The 23,907-nt window shown below is 45.4% G+C and overlaps 1 protein-coding gene across 1 annotated transcript in view; it reads right to left on the bottom strand.

Annotated features, from left to right (window-relative positions):
- LOC141499848 (short transient receptor potential channel 5) overlaps positions 1-23,561 on the bottom strand; it is a 79,233-nt gene extending 55,672 nt beyond the window's left edge. The window contains exons 1-2 of the mRNA XM_074202621.1: positions 23,184-23,561; positions 12,382-12,903 (exon numbers count right to left, since the gene is read on the bottom strand). Coding sequence (XP_074058722.1) covers positions 12,382-12,903; positions 23,184-23,561 — 900 coding nt within the window. The remainder of the gene's footprint in view (positions 1-12,381; positions 12,904-23,183) is intronic.
- Between the last annotated feature and the right edge of the window lie 346 nt (positions 23,562-23,907).

Genomic DNA, 23,907 nt, shown 5'->3' with positions numbered 1-23,907 from the left:
ATTTGATAGAAGGAAACATGAGCTCTCCCCAAGTCCAATGGGCTATCATGGAAAGTCCCAAGTGCTCCTTTGCTCATATTCTGAAAACTAGGGTTTACACAAAATGACTTGTGCATTCCCCCCGCCCAGTTTAGAGATGCCATGAGCTGGAAATCTACCTTGGAAGCTGCCACCTATGACCTGGGTTCACCAGAACAAACCCAATCCCTCTTTTGTTCTTTGCTAGAGCTTGGAAAACCCTGGGATGACACCAAATTGGGGACTTTCTCAGCCAGGCAGCTGAGCTTGGTAGTAATTAGGGCCTAGGGGCAACTAGAGCTGTGGAGAGCAGTTGTCATGTTGGCACATGTGGCATCTCCCAGCTGTGACTGTTGCCCTGGGAGGGCATAGCACCCCAACCTCCAGATACAACTAAAAGAAGGGCCAGGACTGGGGCAGGGGATTGTGGCCATCACCGGGGATGATGCCCCTAGTCCTCCAGCTCTCAGAGGAGGTCCATTGGTAGCTCCATCTCAGCAACCCCAGCGTTGTCCCCAGGAAAGTGTAGACCTTTTCCCTGAAGCCAGAGCTCTGACAATAGGCCTGATGTGTCTTTACAACTATGATGACACCCAGGCTATTCTGATGCTTGACTAGGGGTCAGTGTTGGAGGCTAGAGGTTTGGTCTCTCTCCCCCTTTGGGCCTCTGCTCCCGTATGGTCCACTGGGCACCTTGGGCTTCAGGGTCTGGGTATGTGATCAGCTCCACTAGCCAATTGTCTGTCCTCCTAGCTCTGCTTTCTGTCTCGTTGTCATCATGGCCCATGACTTCAGGTCCAGGGAAACAGCTCATACCAGACAGAGCAGCTTCTTCACTGCTTCTCTGGCTGAGGTCAAGGTCCAGTCCAGCCTCTGCAGAGGTCCCAGGGAGTAAGGTTAGGGACCCACTATGAAAAGGGCTAAGCGATGGCTTCTCGTAAGCAGATTTTCTTTTTCCAGTCTTCTGAGTCCAATGTGTTTCTTTGAAAGTTCTGGGAAGAACCTCCCATGATTGTGGTAGCATTATAAGCAAAGTGAGGTTCAGGCTGAGTAGTTTGGGTCTCCTGGCTCTTTCTTCCCTAGGAATCATGGGAAGCAGCTCAACAATACAGCTCCCTCCCTTCTTTCAATCGCTTAAACACTGGTCATGAAAATTTAAATGTCACATCCTATAACAGGCAAATGTCATATCATACACTTTTCTCAAGGCAAAGGTTTGTTTGCTGCCTTATGGGGTGGGTGCTGAGAGGGGAAGGGAAGATTCAAGGAAATTCTCAGTTTGTTCCTGAGCTATCTCCCCCCCCCCCCCATAAGGCCTAAATGACTTTGGGAAAACCCAGACCCCTACCCTTCAGGGGGTAGACCTGGAGATGTGGGCACCAAGCCAGAACAACTTCTCTCCTAATGGGACAAGAGAGGCCATCAAGTGTTGGGGGCAGCAAGAAGGCTGTGGAGGGAGCCTGGCAGGTTCCCTTCCTGGGGAAAGGACACGAGCAGGCAGGTTCAGCAAAGACCCATTTGTCTCCTGCATCTCATCTGCTATGAGCAAAGCTTAGCGAATAGCCCCACAAAGCCATAGGAAGCGGAGTCCTCTGCTCTGTTTCTTTCCTGCCCTCCTTTAGTTTCATGGAAGCACCACTGTTAGCCTGAGTGTGCTGGGCCAAGGGCAAGGTCATGGAATTGGGAGGAGGCTGCCTCTACCACTGACTCAAGCTCTCTCAGGGCTACCCAGGTAGGGAGCCCTTGTCAGAAGCCTTGCGAGGACTGGCAGCTCCTGGTGGGCCGGCCCTTGCCCCATACACCTGACCCTCACATACTTTGCAGAGCATGACCCCTTTGACTCAGAGAGCCTAACCCCACTCAGTTTAGGCTCTGGACCATGGAATCTTAGTACTAGAAATCTCCTGAGAGGCCAGTTAGATCAAACTCCGAATTGCCTTTGTCCCATCCACTGGCCTTCTGTCCTTGGGGTGTGGGACATGAACATGATTGGTTCCAAGGAGACAGAGGGTTAGGGAGGCCATTGAAACTCCGTTGGTGGACTTCCGGCCAAGATGGCGGAGAGAAGACAGGCACAGTTCTAAAGTCTCCTGATCTCTTCCCCATCTATCACATGAAACAAACCTTTTAAAAGAAATCCGAACCAGGAAACGCAGAAAGAAAAGCCAGGAGAGGAAAATCTACCTCAGGATTTGTCTCCCGCAGCAGCCTTGGCTGAGTACCGGCAGGTGAGTCTGAGCTCCCAGGGAAGATCAGCCAGACCAACAGCTGAATTGGAACCAGGAGTTTGAGGGCCCGAGAGCCAGACCTGCTGGATCAGTGGTGGGGCTGGACAAAGGGGGCTTGGGTCCGGGGGGAAGCAGAGGCACTGGTGTTGGTGCTGTCCCCCTGGAGCTTGGGGAAAGGGCTGCAGGGAGAGGTCTGGTGCAGGACAGCTGTGGACACCATCCCTGGGCTCCTCAGGTCTGAGAAACTCTGAGCCCACACCTCCATTGCACTGAGGCCTCCTCCCAAACAAATGCAAATTATTTCTGCCTCAGGCCCAGGTGTGTGAGCAAAAGAACCAGCCCAGCTGAAGAATCACCCCAGGCCAGGGTAAAGCCCACCATTGATTGAAGGCAAAAGAATTCAATAGCTCCAATTCCCTCCCTCAAGCAAAGGGAGAAGGCCCCGCAACCAAAGTCACAGACACCCCAGAGAGGGCAACCAGCACCTCCTACTGGCCAGCCAGAGAAACTGCACTCAGTAAAGCCTTTAGAGATCCCAAGCCCAGGTGAACCAGCCCCCCCCCAACTCAAGGTCTTAGCATAATGAAGAAGGGTCAGCGGAAAGGAGGATCCATAGAAAAATTCCTGGAAGGGAAAGACCCCAACCCAGAGAGACCTGGAACATCTGAGGAGAATACAATCTGGTCTCCAGCACAGAAAGACTTCCTTGAAGAAATAAGGAAGGAGTTTAAAAATCAACTGGAAAATTTGGGGGAGACAATTTATACTTTGCAACAAGAAAACAAAACCTTAGAAAGTACAATTGGCCAAACACAAAAGGAGAATAAATCTCTCAGATCATCAATCAGACAATTACAAAATGAGAATAATTCTCTCAGATCCTCAAATGAGCAAATGCAAAAAGAAATTAATACTCTCAAAACCTCAATTGGTCAAATGGAAAGCTCTTTCAAAAGTAGAATTGACCAATTGGAAAAGGTAAATGAAGAAAACTCCTCCCCGCAAAAAATAATGGAGTCTACAGAAACTAATGACTCCACGAGACAGCAAGAGTCAGTTAAACAAAATCAAAAAATAGAAAAAATAGAAGCAAATGTGAAATACCTCATCAACAAAACCACTGACCTCGAGAATAGATCGAGGAGGGGAAACCTGAAAATTATAGGACTTCCTGAAAACATTGAAGAGAAAAAAAGCCTGGACTTAATATTACAGGATCTAGTGATGGAAAACTGCCCTGACATCATGGAATCAGAGGGCAAAGTAGTTATTGAAAGAGTACATCGATCCCCACAGAAAAAGATCCTAAAAGGAAAAAAACAAGGAATGTTGTGGCCAAACTCCAGAACTATCAGATAAAAGGGAAAATCCTGCAAGCAGCCAGAAAGAAACAATTTAAATATCAAGGAGCCACAGTAAGGATCATGCAGGACGTGGCTACATCAACTTTCAGGGATCGCAGGGCCTGGAACTAGATATTTTGAAGAGCACGGGAGCTTGGAATGTTGCTTACAAGAAACTCATTTGAAGCAGAGAGATACATATAGAGTAAAGGTAAAAGGTTGGAGCAAAATATATTTTGCTTCAGCTGAAGTAAAAAAAAGCATGGGTAGCAATCCTTATCAGAGACAAAGCAGCAGCAAAAATAAATAGCGTTAAAAGAGAAGGAAGGAAACTTTATCCTCCTAAAAGGTACCATAGACAATAAAGTCATTTCAATATTGAATATATATGCACCCAGTGGGACAGCACCCAAATTCTTAGAGGAGAAGCTGAAAGAATTACAGGAAGACATAGACAGCAAAACTCTACTAGTGGGAGACCTCAACCTCCTGCTATCAGATCTAGATAAATCGAATCATAAAACAAACAAGAAAGAAATTAGGGAGGTAAATAGATTGTTGGAAAAATTAGATATGGTAGACTTATGGAGGAAACTGAATGGGGATAGGAAGGAATATACATTTTTCTCTGCAGTACATGGAACTTATACAAAAATTGACCATGTACTAGGACATGAAAACCTAATAATCAACTGCAGAAAGGCAGAGATAGTGAATACATCTTTCTCAGATCATAATGCAATAAAAGTCATATGCAATACTGGGCCAAGGAGATATAGACCCAGAGCAAATTGGAAACTGAAGAACATCATCTTAAAAAATGAGTGGACCAAAAAACAAATTATAGAAAGAATTAACCATTTTATCCTAGATAATGATAATAATGAAACAACATACCAAAACCTATGGGATTCATTCAAAGCAACTCTCAGGGGATATATTATAGCTCTAAATGCTTATATGAATAAATTGGAGAAAGAGGAAATCAATGAACTAAACATGCAACTAAAAAAATTAGAGAAAACAAATCAAAAATCCCCAATCAAATACCAAATTAGAAATTTTAAAAATCAAAGGAGAAATTAATAAAATTGAAAGCAAAAAAACTATTGAATTAATACACAAAACCAAAAGTTGGTATTACGAAAAAATCAATAAAATTGATAAACCTCTGGTCAATTTGATTAAAAAAAAGAAAGAAGAAAACCAGATTGCTAGTATTATAAATGAAAAAGGTCTACTCACCACCAATGAGGAGGAAATTAAAGTAATAATTTGAAATTATTTTGCCCAACTTTATGCCAATAAATTTGATAATCTAAGTGAAATGGATGAATATTTACAAAAATATAAGTTGCTCAGGTTAAATGAAGAAGAGATTAAATACCTGAACAACCCTATCTCAGAAAAAGAAATTCAACAAGCCATTAGTGAACTCTCTAAAAAAAAATCTCCAGGGCCTGATGGATTCACAAGTGAATTCTACCAAACATTTAAGGAACAATTGGTTCCAATCCTATATAAACTCTTTGGAAAAATAGGGAAAGATGGAACTCTGCCTAACTCTTTCTATGAAACCAATATGGTACTGCTACCTAAACCAGGAAGAGTTAAAACAGAGAAAGAAAATTATAGACCTATTTCCCTGATGAATATAGATGCAAAAATCCTAAATAAAATCTTAGCAAAATGACTACAACAAGTCATCACTAGGATAATACATTATGATCAAGTAGGATTTATTCCAGGAATGCAGGGTTGGTTCAATATTAGGAAAACTGTTAGTTTACTCAATTATATCAATAACAAACCTATCAGAAACCATATGATCATATCAATAGATGCTGAAAAAGCTTTTGACAAAATACAGCATCCATTCCTATTAAAAACCCTAGAGAGTGTAGGAATAAATGGACTGTTCCTTAAAACAATTAGCAGTATCTATCTGAAACCATCAACAAGCATTATACTCAATGCGGAGAGGCTAGAGGCATTCCCAATAATGTCAGGGGTTAAACAAGGGTGCCCATTATCACCACTACTATTCAATATTGTATTAGAAATGTTAGCAGTAGCAATTAGAGAAGATAAAGAAATTAAAGGAATTAGAACTGGGAAGGAAGAGACAAAACTCTCACTATTGGCAGATGACATGATGGTCTACCTAGAGAATCCCAAGAAATCATCTAAAGAATTACTGGAACCAATGAGCAATTTTAGCAAAGTTGCAGTTTATAAAATAAACACCCATAAATCCTCAACTTTCCTATATATGACTAGCAAGAAACAGCAGGAAGAGCTAGAATGAGAAATTCCATTCAAAGTAACCTCAGACAGTGTAAAATACTTGGGAGTCTATTTGCCAAGACAGACTCAGAATCTTTTTGAAAACAATTATAAAACACTTCTCACACAAATTAAATCAGATTTAAATAACTGGGCAAATATCAACTGCTCATGGATAGGTAGAGCTAATATAATAAAAATGACAATTCTACCAAAACTAAACTATCTGTTTAGTGCCCTACCAATCCAAATTCCAAAAAATTACTTTAATGAGCTAGAAAAAATTGTAAGTAAATTCATATGGAGAAATAAAAAGTCAAGAATTGCCAGGAGCTTAATGAAAAAAATGCAAACGAAGGTGGCTTAGCACTACCCGATCTAAAATTATATTATAAAGCATCAGTCATCAAAACTGTTTGGTATTGGCTAAGAAATAGAGTGGTAGACCAGTGGAATAGACTAGGTGTAAAAGCAGGAGAGGATTATAGTAATCTGCTGTTTGATAAACCCAAAGAGTCAGCCCACCCGGATAAAAACTCCCTCTTTGAAAAAAACTTTTGGGGGTAATTGGAAGTTAGTATGGAAGAAACTTAGATTAGACCAACACCTCACACCCTTTACCAAAATAAGATCCAAATGGTTACAGGACATAGACATAAAAAACAATACTATAAGCAGATTAGAAGATCAAGGACTAGTCTACCTGTCAGATCTATGGAAAGGCGAACAGTTTATGACTATGGAAGAGTTGGAGAACATCACTAAAAACCAATTCGATGATTTCGATTACATTAAATTAAAAAGGTTTTACACAGATAAAACCAATGTAATCAAGATCAAAAGAAAAGTAGTAAATTGGGAAACAATCTTTACAACTAATGATTCTGACAAAGGACTCATTTCTAAAATATACAGAGAACTGAGTCATATTTTTAAAACAAAAAGCCATTCCCCAATTGACAAATGGTCAAAGGATATGCAAAGGCAATTTATAGATGAGGAGATCAAAGCAATCCATAGCCATATGAAAAAATGCTCTAAATCATTAATTATTAGAGAAATACAAATTTAAGCTTCTCTGAGGTACCACCTCACACCTCTCAGATTGGCCAGTATGACCAGGAAGGATAATGATCATTGGTGGAAGGGATGTGGGAAATCTGGGACACTATTACACTGTTGGTGGAGCTGTGAACTCATCCAACCCTTCTGGAGAGCTATTTGGAACTATGCCCAAAGGGCAACAAAAATGTGCATACCCTTTGACCCAGCAATACCACTACTGGGTATATACCCTGAAGAGATGAGGAACATTACTTGTACATTACTTGTACAAAAATATTTATAGCAGCCCTGTTTGTGGTGGCAAAGAATTGGAAATCCAGTAAATGTCCTTCAATTGGGGAATGGTTTAGCAAACTGTGGTATATGTATGTCATGGAACACTATTGTTCTATTAGAAACCTGGAGGGACGGGATTTCAGGGAAACTTGGAGGGATGTGCATGAACTGATGCTGAGTGAGATGAGCAGAACCAGAAAAACACTGTACACCCTAACAGCAATGTCGGAGTGATGTTCAACCTTGAAGGACTTCCATCAGCGCAACAATAGGGAACAATTTTTGGCTGTCTGCAAAGGAGAGTACCATCTGTATTCAGATAAGGAGCTGTGGAGTTTGAACAAAGTGCAAGGACTATTCCCTTTAATTCAGATAAAAAAAACCCAGATGTCTTATGGTTTGATCTGGTTACCTCTGAGAATTCTGTTCTCTTTAAGGATATGATTTCTCTCTCATCACACCCAATTTGGATTGAGGTACAACATGGAAACAAAGTAAAGACTGACGGAGTGCTATCTGTGGGGTGGGGGTGGGGGAGGGAAGCAAGATTGGGGGAACACTAAAACTCAAATAATATCTTTAATAAAAATAAAAAAAGAAACTTGGTTGGTCCTGTTTGCTACCTAGACCTCAGTTGCAAATTAAGAATTAATGGGTTCTACTCCACTGAAGGCTAACCTTGGATTCTGAAGAGCTTTTGGGGTATGTTCCCCCTCTGAATCAGTTCCCAGAAGATCCAACAAGATTAAAGGAAAGTATTCTCTGTCTATAATTACTGTCAAATATATTAGTTTTGCAACCATAGGATTATTCTAATCAAACCTAAGGGCACCTCTTTTCAGAAATAAGCCATAGCTTGCTTCCCTTAGTCTACACCCCTAGATAGGACAAAAAGCTTGCCATCATTTTGAGAGCTGGCAGGACATACTTATTCCAGCTAACTGAATGATCTGGAGAACAGGTTAAAGGAAAGGCCCTTCCAATTCCCTATAATGCTTCCATCTCGGAATACTCCCAAAGTATTAGAGGAAAGTCTGAGAAATGTAACTCTCTCACTGTTTGTAAATCTATCCCAGGATGCTCAGGGCCATCTAGCTCCAACTCCTATTTCCTAAGCACTTCTTAGGGGCAAGGCACCCCAAATCCAAAGGCATAGTTTTCCTGAGTTCAGAGTCTGCCACTGAAGAAGGGAAATCACAAGGAGATGTCAATGACAGATGGTGAGAGCAGGATTGGAAAACCCTGTCTGAAATGACTGCTGGGAGGCTGATCTGGGGGCTACCTTTCAAAGGGGTAGAGAAGTATGAGCTGATAGAAAAGGAGGTAATACAAGAATGAGAGAACCTGGCAGGGGACAGGGGGGAGAACAGGGAGGACTTTGGAGAAGACCAGGTGTGGAACATGGAGTTTGAAAGATGGTATATTCTAGGCACAGAGGATGATGTGAGGAGAGACAAGGTGGCAGGGAACTGGGGAAAAGATGAGGATTTCCACTGGACTTGATGCTAAATGCTTTTTACATATATACGATCTCATTTAATCCTCTCAATAACCCCTTGAGGCAGGCGCCTTTATTACCCTCATTTTACAGTTGAGGAAACTGAGGCAGACAGAGGTGAAGTGACCTGCCTGGGGTCACCCAGCTAATAAGTATCTGAGGCCAGATTTGAACTTAGGTCATCCTGACTCCTAGCCTGACATTCTATCTACTGTGCTAGCAACAGCCTCCATTGATTTCATTATTTTTCCAGAATAATCCACAGGTGATAAGTCATTTGGGAAGGAGGTAGCCAAGGTGAGCAGCCAGACAGATGGGATATGAAACATGTTCTCAGATCAGCTAGATACAGTAGGCTGTGAGGCTTGGCAATTGTTGATACCAATCCAGGTTAGCAACAGGAGCGCCCAAAGGGGTCCTCCAAAGCACTCTCTGGGCAACATTCTGTTCCATTTAGGTGGAAAATCAGGTGGCCATAATCTGGGAAGCCTCCAAGAAGTCAGTAAACACATGCTTGACTCAGTATTGGGTAAAAAGCAGAGTGCTGCCTCCTCAGGATTCAGAAGCTCTGAGTTCAAATCCCAACTGATTCCCTTATAAAATGTGCAGGCTAAGTCACATGACCTTGGAGGCCCCTTTCTAGCTCAACTTCTGGATGGGTTAATTCAGGATGACAGGTGTGTGTGTGTGTGTGGGGGGTGCTGGCTGTGTGTGGCTTTGTGTCCTCTGTATTTCCAAAGGTGCCCTGCCCTCTCTCTGGCAATGCAAGGGAGGACCTGGAGCCTCCAGCTACTGTGCTTTCTTTGTTCTTGAAGATTGCAAAGAAGGAACAGTCGGAATTCTTGCTACATATTAAGGGTTTCATTGAACTGAACGGGCCATCAGGCAAATAATATGGTAAAGGAACTCTCAACCCACTGAGTGACTTGAAAAATCTTGATTGCTCCCAAGCTGTGACTTTCCGCACCAGGCCTCAGCCACAAGTGAGCAAAGGTTCTATAAGAAGCCATGGCAAAAGCTATGGAAAGAACAGCCTGGGACAAAGGGGGAGCTAAGAGTTGGCTCATCTCCATCCTCTTGGACCATCCCCACTGAGCCTTGGAGTCAGGCCTCTTTCAAAGCTGCTCCCCAAAGTGCCTGTACTTCCTCCCAACTTTCCTCCCTGAATCCTAGCAGGAGTCCAAAGTGAAGCAGTGGCTTGGAATATTCCCAAGGCCTGATCTCTGATCCAGGTACAGAAAGAACTGGCCTGACCAGCCAAGAGGGGTCCCTGTAGAGGGAAGCAGCCAGGGGCTCTGATCCCTTTGCTAAGGAGCAAGGCTGGATCTGTCAGCAACAGAGCATCTCTGAAATTTTCAATTACAACTGCCTCTTGGGGGCAAGTGCCTATTGTTGCAAATATGCAACATGTGGTTAAAAACCATTAGGAGCAATAGCACAAAAGCTTTGACTATATATGTACATATGTTCATAAGAGTGAATATATTATCTTTTTAATTTTCAGCATGATCCAGGAAAAGAAGCATCTTTCTCCTTTGACTCAGTCACTCTACCTCAGTGAGAGGGTGTTACTTTCTTAGCCTGAGGGATTGTCTCTGGGACTAGAGGGAAGACAGCCCTAGGATTCATGAAGCTTTGTAAGGAGAACTTAGATATTTATTGATTGGCATGGTACAGGGGAAATAGGACCAGCTTGGGAAGCTGTGAAAACTGAATTTAGAGACCAGTGCTCATAAGAGTAAGGAAGGCAAGATTCTTAACCATACTAGACAGGGATGAAAAGGGTTGGAATTCAGCTTAAGGTACATTTGAATATGAGAGACACCAATGGGAGAAAGAAAAATGACAAACAGGAAAGGGTACTGATGGTTGGAGGGAAAGGAACACGGCTGGATTAGTCAGAATCACCTGGTGAGACCTGGTGGCACATGGAAACAAGCAAGAGGGTTCCAATGAGTGGAGACTGGGAGGTCAGGAGGGGCTGAGAGGTCCTGTGGCCAATTAGTAATCAGCTGGAAAACAGACTCGATTCTGCCCAGTGGGCTTGGTTAGATGTCAAATGTTTTAGCTCTGCTAAGAGTATGCGTAGTTATGCAGGATCTGCTTACACTAAGCGAAGGAGAGTTGATAATCTACACTGGAGACGAAGCCCAATCTCTCAGACTCTACTTTCCATCACCTTTTGTTACCCAAGGCTGTCCTCAGGGAATGGAAATAAACAGAGGGCCACTGACCAGAACCCTGTTCTTTAAAGGGCACTAATGCTGCTAAAGTTGTTCACTAACCTAGTGAAGTCATGGGCAGCAAGTTTGGGCAGAAGCCATGAATAAATACATGTCTGCCAGACTGGGGTTACAAAAATGACCTGAGATCTCATACTTTGCAAACTGGCAAAGAAGATTCAAAAAAAAAAAAAAATAAGGATGGGGCAGCTAGGTGGCGCAGTGAATAGCGGTCCTGGAGTCAGGAGGACCTGAGTTCAAATCCAGCCTCAGACACTTAATAATTGCCTAGCTGTGTGACCTTGGGCAAGTCACTTAACCCCATTGCCTGAAATAAAAAAAATTAAAACAAAGAACTGCAGCTATTGATGAGGCTGTGGGAAGACAGATACATCAACTCCACTGTTGGTTTAGCTGTGAATTAAGCCAGTCAATCGGGATATCAACTTGGAATGATGAATGAAAAGTGATTCAATTGTCTCTATCCTTTAAGTCAGGGATCCCACAACTGGGTTAATACGCCACTGGAATCAAAGATAGAAACAAAACACTGGTTGTAAAAGGGGGGGGGGGGGGGACAGTGAATGCTATATATGCTGTCAGATGGAGTCAGCTCACAAATGTTTGTATTTAATCATTTCCTTGGTCAAGATGGAAGGGCAGGAGAGGTGCCAGGAAAGGCCAGAGGGCATCACTAAAGCACATATATTTTTAGAGACTTACTCTTCTCTCTACAACCAGCTTCTAAGCCATCAACAAATATACCCATAACGTAAGTTACTATTTGCCCTGATGTCCTTCCCTCTGCCCAGTCCCCACCCCAGCCCATCTATGACTTTCCCCTTGATGCCATTTGCAAATGGTCATTTTGAATGCATCTTCACTTGGACACAAACACGTGTGGAAGTGTAGAAGTGTGACTAATTTGGGGTGATTTGTCCTGAGCTGTACAATGAGGGCAGGCATCAGGACAGGTGGCAAAGGAGCTCTGTGCTCACCCCAAGTGAATGTGGCACCAGGCAGCAAGAACCAAGCTGCATATGTCCAGGGTCTGAGAAATGCTCCAGGTCAAAGTCATCCCATGGAAAAAGCCAATCCAAGTGAAGCCAAAGGGTGACCTTAGGGGCTTCCAAGGTGAGCTGTTGGCAGAGCTGTTTATAGAATAAATGGGATAATCAAGGGAGAGTGTTTAATAAACCTAACATAAATGATGGTTATTGGGGTGGTGGTGGTGGCAGTGGTAGTGAGTAAGTAGCAGAGGACGGGGACTGGGAAATGAGTTACTTGGCAAGGTCAAGCCAAGCAGTTCAGAGGCTACAATGTGGACCCTTTGGGAAGGCCTTAACAAGATGGTGCCTGGGCATCATAGCCTTCTGTGCACAGGACACTGAGGTCAACCAAAATCCAATGGGTACTCTCTTCTGAAGGAGGAGGGAGCTCCTTACCTCTTTCTGGTGATACTTGATTGCTACTTTTAGCTTGGCCAGGTCATGGCACTTCTGGGGGTCAAGGTCCTCAGTGTGGTCATCCCGGTGATTCAGGATAATCTCCAGCTCCCGGGAGCTGCGAGCCTGGTCCAGGAGATCTTTGGCAAAGCGTTTGCACTGCTGGGAGAGCTCTTCATACTCAGCCTTAAACTCATTTTCCACCTTGCTGAGCTCCTTGAGCTCCCATCCAAGACGGAAGGCAGTTAGGATGGGGTCCTCACTGGACAGGGCTATGAGTGAGGGGCTGGCCAGGGCCTTGTAGATGTTGAGGCGTGAGCGGGAGTGCCTCAGGCTATCCACCTCTGAACTGGACACACACTCCACACAATTGCAGCGAATCTGGTGGGGCCGGGGTATGGTCACCCGGCGTTGGACAAGCAATTTGATGATCTCATAGTTGTTGGTGTGGGCAGCCAGCATGATGGGCGTGATGTCTGGGGTGAACTCTGAGAACTGGGCATCCATCATCAGAGTGGGGACCTAGGTCAAGATACACAAACATGGGAGAAGCAGCAACAGTTAAGAACAAGATGATGAGAGAGGCACAAGTTCATTGAGAGGGTGTGTGTGTATGTGTGTGTGTGTGTTTATATCTGCCATCAGAAAAATGGATACAAACCACATGAACCAACCAGCATTCTCTGGCCACTTACCATAATCAAAGCACCTTACCAGCTGCTATGGTGGATGCCACATTAAGAGTCCCTGCCTTAGTTTGGCTATGTTATTGGTATGACCCTAAGGAAAGTACTTAATCTCTCTGGGCACCTTGGTTTCCATCTCTCAAATAGGCTGTGATCCTAGGAGAAGCTTACTCCATACATAGAAATCACAGGCTCCATAGGTGGAAGGGCTCATCTCATTTCAATGTCCTTCAAAGAAGAGGACACAACTCTAAGGCCAGAGAAAGAAGGGCCTCAATAACATTTTATTTCTTTGGTATTCTGAAGGACTGAAAAGACTTTTCTTTTCACCAGCTTTATGAGGGAGGTAGACCAGATGTGACTGTTTACTTTGGCCTGAAGAAGAATCTTTGAATGATGCCATGGCTTGCCCTGGGCCCCATAACAAAAGCCAGAGCCAGGATTTCTACCCTGGTCTTCACAACCAAATATGGCACTCCTATGTCATGTCACATGAGGGATGATGATATCATGATGAAAAGCAAAACCAAATGAAGGGCTGTAACAACTGGTGGCAACCTGGTTGCAGGAGATAAACAAAGCCTCAACAAAGAGGTGGCATTAAGCAGGGCCTTGTGGAGTAGAATCTCAGGTTATCTAGTCTAGTTCTTCTCAGGTTATCTAGTCTAGTTCTATCATTTTATAGTCAAGGTATCTGGGCCCAAACTGAGAAGTAATTTGCCTAATGTCATACTAGGAGTAAAGTACAGAGTTGAGATTGGAACTGAGGTCCTCTTGGTTCAAATGCTGGAGTTTCTAGGCGGGTAATAGTTATTGGCAGGCCAGATTCCAGAGGGAACTCTCTGGGCTTCTCCCACCACAAATGTACAGGAGTAGAGAGGCAGCCTTGCCAGTTCTCCCCTTAGTTTGACTCTGTCAGGGCAGGGACTTGGTTTATTCCACCCAAAGAAGGAGAAGATGATGACACCAACTTCTTGCTACTGTCACAGGGTCACTATGGTACCCCAAGTAGTAAACCTCTCCCCAGTAGGCTCTTCTGTTTTGGTACCTAGCAGATGTTCAATGAGCTATTATTAGGAGATCAAATCCAGGGCAGTAGGAGAGTGAGAGCCCATCAAGTCAACATGACTTGATGTCTCCACTGTTGTTTAAGACCTAATGCTTTCCCTCTCCTTGCCTATCTCTCCAGTTAGGCCAAGGAGATGGCTGTCTACTCCCTCAATGCATAAGACCAAGCCAGTGACCGCTAGTGCTCATTTGGGGGTCAGCTGGGGGTCAGCTGGAGAACTGGATTTGATTATTTTCTAATGCATTTGTTGCTTTCTCTCAGGACAGCAGTCACACCATTTGCTCCTGGCCTCCCATTCGAAATTGAGTTCTGAGAAGAAACAACAATATTGTGTGGAGGGGAGAAGGGGGGATCGATAGGTTTAGCTATTCAACGGCTTTAACATTGCTTGTGATCAACAGTACTTTGGGGCTCAGCACAGGCGGATCAGCAGAATGGATGGAGAGGGAAAACGAAAGGGGGCCTTTGCTCTTCAGCTTCTCTCCGGGGTCTGGGCATTTGAAAGGGGCCTTCCAATCGCAAGGCAGGCCTGGTGCCCCACTCCTAACTAGTACAAGGTTCAACTTCATAGTCCCCGATCCAATAAGCTCCAGAGGTTCCCTTGGGCCTCCAGATCAAATGCAACAATCTCTGCCTGACCTTGAAAGGTTTTCAGAAGTTGCTCTTCCCCCTCCTCTTTTGTTGTCTTTTTTCACCTCCCCTGGAGATCCAGCAGTCACCTCTGGCTGCTTCTCCAATAAGATGCCCCATTTCCTGATTTGGGGCACTTTTCCTGGCTGTCTCCCAAGAGTGGGGCACTCTCTGTACTCATGTCTACCACCAGGTTTCCCTCCCTGGATTCCTTCAAGTCCCAGCTAAAATCCCCTCTTCCACAAGAGGCCTTTCCTGTCCCCTGGCCTCCCTCCAGAGTGCCCTGTCTGTGGCTTGGTGGTACCTAGTTGTCTATCATTAGCTTGGTGGTTCTTGGAGAGCAAGGAGCATCTTTTGCCCTTTTGGTTTCCCCAGGCTTGATAAGTGACCAGTACATTGTTGACTGACTGGCATATAAATGCTTGGTGTTGTGACCAAAGTCAGGTGTGGGCAGTTGTACTCACACCATTCCATCCCTATACCTACAGATGGGCGACAAGTGCATTCATGACAATAGTATCACACTATATTGGATAGAATAAGCTCAGGCTTGAGGTAGATTCTCTTAGATCTTAGCTCAATTCTTGTGACAAATGGGGATGGATGATTATATCATTTCATCCACTGCTACAAACTGTCCAGAATTCTCCCAAGGTCACTTTTTTTTCCTTTCTTTTTTTTTAAGGTTTTTGCAAGATAGTGGAGTTAAGTGACTTGCCCAAGCTCATGCATCTAGCTAATTAATGAGGTTCTGAGGCTGGATGTAAACTCGAGTCCTCCTGACTCCAGGGCTGGTGCTCTATCCACTGTGCTACCTAGCTGCTCCTTCACTTTTCATATGTAGTCCTAATACTAGCCAGCTGGACCTAACCTAGTTTCACTTCAGATTCTTACTCGCTGTGTGGCCCTGAGCAAGTCACCAACTTGTTTGCCTCAGTTTTCTCATCTGCAAAATGGGCATAACAATGTTAATAATACCCACCTGACAGGGCTGTGGTGAGGTTCACATAGGATGTTAATATGTAAAGCCCTTTGCAAATTATATAAAGGTTTTTAAGTCAATTGTTATTGTGATTTACTAATCCAAGCTTTTAATTGGAATTCTCCAGGTTCCAAATCCTGTTGTGGAATGGACTGATTGCCAAGTCAGCTTCTTCCCAAATAAATAGGCCATCAGAGACCAGTTAGTCCCACCCATCCCTCGCCCACAATGCAACTGCCACCCGGTTTGTGCTTCTCAAGATTCTCTTCCTAGCCTGCCTCGATGGGCAGCTGGCCAGAGCAGTGGGGCTGACATCATCCTCTCCACCCACAAGACCGCCCAATAAAGCCAAAGGGCAGTGTTCTGCAGCACCACAAGGAAAAACCATGGTCGGTCAGTCTTGACACTTTTCCTTGGGAATGAAGACTGATGATCCATGTGAGCTGCCCCTGGTCCTGATCTGCTTGTCGCCATGGTTTAAGGAACTCTCCACCAGAACAGATCAGCCACTCCTCTGTGACTGACAGTCCTCCCAGTGAGTTGATTGGGGCACTGGGATTGTCATGGTGGCTAAGGGAGAAGGGGCCATAGGACTAAGTTGGTCAATTTTAATTCAATAAACATATATTAAGTATTTACTACTTGCCAGGCAGACACTGTGCTATTAGGAATACAGACAAAGAAAAACAATGCTTGCCCTCAAGGACCTTACAATCAAATCTGTTGTTGTTCAGTACTGTCTGATTCCCTTTGACCCCCCCAAATGGGGTTTTCCATTTTCTTCTCCAGCTTATTTTACAGATGAGGAAACAAGGTGAAGTAACTTGTCCAGGGTCATACAGCTAGTAAGTGTCTGAGACTGGATTTGAACTCGGGCAGGTAAGTCTTCCTGACTCCAAGTCCAGCACTCTTTACTCTCTGGTACCACGAGCTTCCCAAATAATCTAACAGGGAAGATAATACACAAGAGGAAGTTGGAAGTAGGCTGGGTGTGTGCATGTGGGGGGTTTGTAGTGGTGGGGTATAGAGTCGAGACCAAGTGTAAGATGCAAAGTCTAGGCTCTGTCCTTTCTAAGGGAAGGTTCTGGATAGAACTGAGGGATCCACCCTTTAGCCAGGGGAGAGGAGGCTGGGGTGGGGGGGAATGGACCTGCGTATGTGTGCCCAAGGCTGAGTTAAGGATTTCTGGTGATCTGCTTCTCCTGTTCTGTGTGCTGGGGTTCAAAGCCATCCTGCAAGGGAGTAGGAGGGAGGAGTGGGGGTGAGTGTGTAGGAGGAGGTGGAGACATAGCAAGCCGATGACTTTTTCTAGTTTCTCCACTGTGACGAGGAGACAGCTTGAGATGATGGCAGGGTTGAGGAGGCTTGACTATGTTTGAAGGGAAGGAGGCAGCAGAAAGGAAAAGAATGGTGATGAGAAAGAGTGGATGACCAAAGGCATGATCATGAGCCCCCAGAGGCAAGAGACTAACCACCAGATCAACATGTGGAGTTGGAGTCACTCAATGGAGGCAGCAATTTCATTGCCATAATGAACTGTGCCAGCCACATCACTCTCCCCTGCCCATCTGCTGGTCCCTTTCCTTCCAAGCTACCTGACTGGTGTCTGCTTTGGAGGCAGCTTGCCTACCTTTAGACATGTGCTTATGTGGACAATTCAATTGGATTGGGAGCACTGAGGTCTGGCCTCGGAGAAATGCTTGCAGTTCCACTGACTCATACTGAACTTGCAGTCCAGTAAGACCCCCAGATCTTCTTTTTCGAATACTGACTGTCTAGCAACATTGTCCCCAGCTTGTACTGGTCATGTTCATTTTTGGAATCCGAATTTCAGACTTTACAATTACCCTTATTAACTTTTATCCTGCTACACTGAGCACCACATTCTAGAGAGTTTTGGGGTGGTTGACCTCTATCTTTTCTCCTGGAGTCACTAGGAAGCCCCTGATGCTTTGTGGGCAGAGAAGTAACAGGAACAGACCTGTGTTGTAAGAACCCCAGTTGGGCAACTGCGTGGAGGATGGAACTGATGGGAAGGAATGGAAAGAGCTTTGCAGAGACTGGCACCAACTTTTCCTTATAGAAGAGTGAACAAATATTATGAGGAGAGAGGAAATATGGAAGGAAGAAAATTTGATCTGGCCAATGATTACAATAGATCATGCTTATCTATTATTAATGATCAACAATCCAAGCTGTCTCTAATGGCAGAGCTAGAAGGGGCCTTGTCATGTCCAATCTCTCAAACCTTTGTCTCAGGGCCTGGAATCCTGCCTCATTCCTCCCCGCTCCAGGTTTACTGGGGACCTGATCTCTGCTCCTGAAGCTAAGTATGGCCCACTAGACTACTGACATTTCTTGCCCTCCTAGCCCCATAGGGCTGGCAGGAGACTTCAGGCCACAACCATGTCTCTGTTTGGCTCACCGAGATGAGCTGGCTATTTGAGGAGTACATAATGGCCACTGGGTTGGCTAAAGAAGTTTTTCAAAAGCACAGTCTGTTGACAAAAACTGAGCTGAAGTTGCATTTGTGGTTCAGCGTCTCTCTAGGCTCACTGCTCATCATGTGGCTGCCACTACCCCCAACACCGCCCTGTTGAGGCAGGTTCTTCCCCGACCCACTAGGCCCCGGGTCAGGGGACTGACTCCCAGGCAAGGGCCATGAAGGTTTCAAAAAGCTCCAGCATTTACTCAAATATTCCTCCTCCACCAACTAATGGAAAGAAAATCAAAGGAACATGTTTTCCCTACATGATTTTCCTTCCTTGGATACTACTTATTTCTCAGATTTGAAATAGCAGCTAGATTTCCACGAAGCTAAGCATTGTTGTCTGCTCCAGGAAGCATGGACTCTTCCTCCTCGTCCTCACAAGTTCCACATGTATTGTTCTCTTGTCCCCTATTCCCCCCCATCCTTCCTATTACCTATGACCTGGGTCTTCTGACCTTCCAGGGCACTTCCAAGTCCTTACCAGAAGGATGATGGCACCATAGTATGGACACAACTATTGGTCCTCTTTATTATGTGCAGCACTGGGGTAAGGAAGGTCCCACAGGGGGTACAGAAGGATATCCATGAGCCCTGCCCTCAAGGAGAAGCATCTGGCCATTCCACACTCCCTCTTCGGGTTTCAGAGGTCCCTCCTGTCCAGCTACACCAATACAAAATCCTCTGTTTGGTATTTAGAGCCTCAGCTCGCTTGGCTCCTAACTGGCGCCAGATTCCTTCTCATCAGATACTTTATGTTCTATAGACAAGCTGGTCTCCTTGTCCTTAATAAAATATTCCAGTTCCCACCACCAGGCTTTTGCAAAGGCGGATTTCCCTCTCTTCCCACCCCCCATCCCATGCTTGGAATGTCCCACGTTCTCCCCTTTGTCTTACCTCCCCTTCAAGGCTCAGCTATCTCCTATACAAGGTCTTTGATGATCCCCGTGTCCCAACCCTTCAAATTATGTACTACTTTTTAAAATATCTGTATATATGTTCTCCCCATTCGCCCCTCGAATCACTGGAGCCTGAGTGGGCAAGAATTAGGAACTTAATAAATGCTTGGTGGATTGGATCCATGAAAAAACTAATCTGCTATGAATGATCATTTTAAGTGAGAAGATCTTAACCTGGTTGAGGCCTGGAGATCACCCTGTGGAATCCCTCACAGAATCATAATTTACATTTATGTAGGCCTTCAAAGTTGAAACGCTGTTCCTGGTTCAGATGAAGGAACTGAGGACCAGAGAAGTTCAGCGACTCACCTGAGGCTAGCAGAGCTGGTAACTGAAAGAAGTTGTCTGGGTCCAAAGTCAGTACTCTGACTTGGAATGGTGGCTAAAGTACTGGCCTCAGAGTTAGGAAGACCTGGCTTCAATTTGGCCTCCGACACTGCCTAGCTGTGTGACCCTGGGCAAGTCATTTCACCTCTGTATTATGGAATGGTGAGATCTGATGGCCTCTAAGCTTCCTTCCAGGTCTAAATCTATGATCCAGTCTTGTAATGCAGAGAGACCATGAGCTCTTGAAGAGCACCAAAAGGAAGAAGTCATCCATAGAGGCTAGTGCAATCAGAGAGAACTTCCTAGAAGAGGCAACACTTGGTCTATACTTTGGCCTGAATCCAGAGTTAGAGGAAAGAAAAGAGAGCTTGAGTGATAGTACTGAGGCTAAAGAGAGGTCAATGACATGGTTCCATTGGAGCTATTCCTAGATCCCTCCCACTGCTGTTTTTGTAATAAATGAGTCCATGCATGGGCCTACCCAGACATACTGGAAAGACACTAGTTTTGAAGTCTGAGGCCATGAGTTGGAGTTGTTAGCTGGGTGACTTTGGGGGGTGGGGTGGATTTCAATCTTTCAGAGCCTCCGTTTCCTCATCTGTTAGATGGAGATGTCAATGCCTTGCTTCTCTCAATTCAATGCACACAATTTATGGTAAGCATCTGCTCAGGTCTTGGGCCCTGTGGTCCTTAAGGAGTTCACATTAAATGCCACTGCCTTAGTCCAAAGGGTCGATGGCTGGTGTGAAGAACCAATAGGGAAAGGGTTGTAGTGAACACACAGGCCATCAGCATATGAGAACAACCCATTTTCAATTAGCTAGGCCCCTCCTGAGAAAGACCAGCCAAGAGCCTTTGGTTAAGTATGGCTCTTTAGTTCTATTCAATGACCCGTAGAGCCAAATTGACAGTTAGCTATATAGTGGCTTCATTGGTTTGACAGGCCATGCAAGTGGGGATGGCCATGTTTTCTATGAAGCAGAGCCTGCTCAGTGAATGACCCATTGATATCCAAATGGCAAAATGCACATCTCCCTCCCCGTAGCACATCTGGACTCTCATTGTCCAGTCCTAAGCTGGCTTTGGGGGAGCAACAGACTGACTGAGGGAGACAGAAGTTCCCCTTTAAAGATTTTCTTTGGCAATGACATGGGTCACTGGGGCAGCATTGGCCTTGGAATTAGGATTTCGGTTGAGGATCCTGCCTCTAAGAGCTATCATTTGTCAGTCTAGGGCTCCAGCGGATTTGGACAATCACTACATGGCTGAGTCACTAATGTCAGTGAGTCTTAGTTTCCTTATCTATAAACCAGGAATAATTAGACCTAAGTTACCTACTCCATGGGGTTGTTATAAGGAAATGAATACGTATTTACTAATCTATTTTCCCCCCATAGAAAACGAACACTTCCTTGAGGCCAAGAACTTCTCATATTTTGGTATTATCCTTCTGCAATCTTTCTTTTTTTGTGAGAGAGAGAGGCAAAGGAGTTGGCAAAGGGGAGTCCAGAACCTTGTGACTTTATGTCCCAGTGTGGAAATTCCCCCCACTGTTGCCTATCAGCAACAAATCTGGAACTTCAAGTTGCCTAGGCCCCTTTGAGGTTGGTTGACTGGTCTGAGTGAACCCACACTTAACAGGCATCTGTCAGAGGCAGGATTAAGGGTTTCCTGATTCCAGGGTTGGCTCCCTGCCTCTCACAGGCACTGATAAGTGCTTGGTGGCCAGGCCAGGCCCAAGGCCCAATAGGAGGGCTCATTCTCATCAGCACCACAGCTGTGCCTGGTTCACCACACTAAGCAGGTGTGTAGCCCCACTGGAGAGGCTCTCCTCAGAACCAATTGGCCCTTCTTCAGTAGGTGTTTAGGCCCAGACCTAGGTTGCCAGGGTAAAAGAAAATCAGAGAACCAAAGGCCTTCTCCAGATCTTTCTGAAATAAAGACCAGCTCTTTGCCTTTGGGGATTTGGGCCCCAGTCTAGTCTGGGAGTTTCCTCTACAATAGAGAGCTCATCGCTTCCATTCTAGATGTCAATCAAGAGCCTGCAAATCATGGGGAAGGAAGAAGACTTTGCCTCTGGGATCCACACAGCTGAGAGCAGCCTCTTGAGGGGCCCATCCTTTACTGTGCCGGACCAACTGCCACATCATCTCTACCAGAGTCTCAGGATTATGGCAAGAGCAATACCTGAGCCACTTAGCCCCAGAGCCCACTGTTCTTTGGCAAACTCCCCACCATTCCTAAACAGAATAGAGCCTCACTCAGTGGAGGTGTTGAGACAGCTTTGCTAGCACATCAGGGGAGTCAGTGTGGATTGGGAGCCATCTGTCATGGACAAATGTAAGGATGGCAGACTCCAGAGAGCCTGGAGAGGGAGGGGGGAAGGCAGAAGCAGGCAAGGATGGCCTCCTTAGAGAAGGCTTTGAAGGCTACTGGGCTCCAGAAAACACAAAAGAATGTAGGCTTTGGAAAGGCAGGGATCGCTAGGCTTTGGGGTTTGTATCTACTTGGTCTGCCAGGGTGGGGAGTACAACTTTGCTACATAATGAATAATGTAATGTACAAATTAATGCATTGCATGTTGACCCTGAAGACTAAGGTCTCTAGTCAAATAAAGGAGTCAGCCATGGTAGGCAGAGGGTGGAGGGGTGGCACCAGGAAGAACAAAGCAAGTGAGCAGAAGGGCATGTGTGTGTGTGTGTGTGTGTGTGTGTGTGTGTGTGTGTGTCTGTCACTCCTCTCTCTGTTCGTCTCTTTCTCTCTCTCTTGGTCTGTTTGTTTTTCCTACCTCTCTCTGTCTCCATATCTCTGTCTAAGTCTCTCTTTGTCACTCTGTGTGTCTCTGTCTTCCTTTGTCTCTATCTCTGTAACTCTTTCTATGTCTTTATCTCTATAACCCCTTTGTTTCTGTGTATGTCTCTCTGTGTGTCTTCCTCTTTCTGTGTCTCACTGTGTCTGTGTCTGCCTCTTTCTCTGTTTCTCTCTCTGGTCAGTTGACTTCCTTCTTTATCCCTTTCTTGAGTGGAGTCCCACAGTAAGAAACTAAACCCAGTGAGAAATGCTGAGAATCCCAGGTCACCGTGTAACTTTGGGCAAGTTCACGTGCCACAATTAGCCCAGTTCAGCCCATCACTAACTAGACCTCCTAGACTCCATTGCTTTTCCCCCTAATGCCCACCCAACCCTCTCTCCCCAAATAAGGTGCCATCAATAGCTCCTAAAGTCAGTGAGTAGAATGGGGCAGATAGGTTGGTAACTGATTGGTCAGCTTTCCATACAGAATTCCTCCTAGTTTTACCAAGCAGGAAACTATAGAAGGATTCAGAACTTTACCCAGGTGAACAATGGACTGTACCTGACTCCCAGCCCCAGCCTCTTTCCCTTCCCCACTCTCCTGCAGCCTTTTTCCTGGGCCTGCTTTCTTTAGTTGCAGATCCTGCTCACTGTTGATTAGCCAAGCCTCCTGGGAAGGAGGTTAAGCTAGTCTTGGTGACCACCTCCTACCTCAGCAGCCTTCTCCTGAGGATGTATAAAGACTCTGGGGCAGATGGGAATGTAAGAAGTCTGCAAGACCTCGATAGGGGAAAGAAGAGGAAGGCCGCCAGGTGCCAGGTGGCTGGCTCTGAATGGCCAGGTCCTCCTCCTACCATTCAGCCCTCACCTGTTTCTCACCACTGGGCTTCCGGTAGCTGAGCAGCAGTTCCACAGCCCCAACCACCTCCTTGCGGATGGCGTAGAGCAAGGCATCACCCACATAGACACTGTGGTTCAGCAGCAGCTCCATGATCTCTAGGTTCTCATTTTCAATGGCGATGAGTAGGGCACTGCGGCCCAGGGGGTCCATACAATTGATGTTGACATTGTAGTAGATTTCAGCCTCATGCAGAACCTGCTTCACGCTGGCATAGTCGCCCTTCTCCACAGCAGTGAGGAAGGCCTTTTCCTCTGCAGAGAGCTCAGCCTCTGCCCGCACGATCTGCAGTGGGATGCGGTCTCGGTAGGGTGAGTAGTTCACCTTTTTGTAGTAAAGTTGGGCCATGGTTCATAATGGCATTGAAACCTGGTAGGGAGAGAAAGGGAGAATGGGCATGTGTCAAAGAACCTCAGGATCCCAAATGACTATGGGAGTGGTCAAGGAGGGAAGGGCATATCTGTGGGTCAACTGGTCACCAAGATCATACAAGATCACAGAGTTACAGGTGAAAGGAGGCCACCTGGGCCATTCCCCTCATTTTACTGAGGAGAAAACTTAGGACTTACCCAGGGCCCACTACAAGGAAGTGGCAGATGTAGGATCAGCTAGGTGGCACAGCCAATAGAACTCCAGCCCTGCAGTTAGGGGGGACCTGAGTTCAAATCCACCCAAAACACTTGACACTAGCTGT

Source organism: Macrotis lagotis, chromosome X (assembly GCF_037893015.1).
Source record: "Macrotis lagotis isolate mMagLag1 chromosome X, bilby.v1.9.chrom.fasta, whole genome shotgun sequence".
In the NCBI taxonomy this organism is placed as follows: Eukaryota; Metazoa; Chordata; class Mammalia; order Peramelemorphia; family Peramelidae; genus Macrotis; species Macrotis lagotis.
Note: the sequence above shows the minus strand (reverse complement) of the source record. Positions and strands in the feature narration are given on the sequence as shown.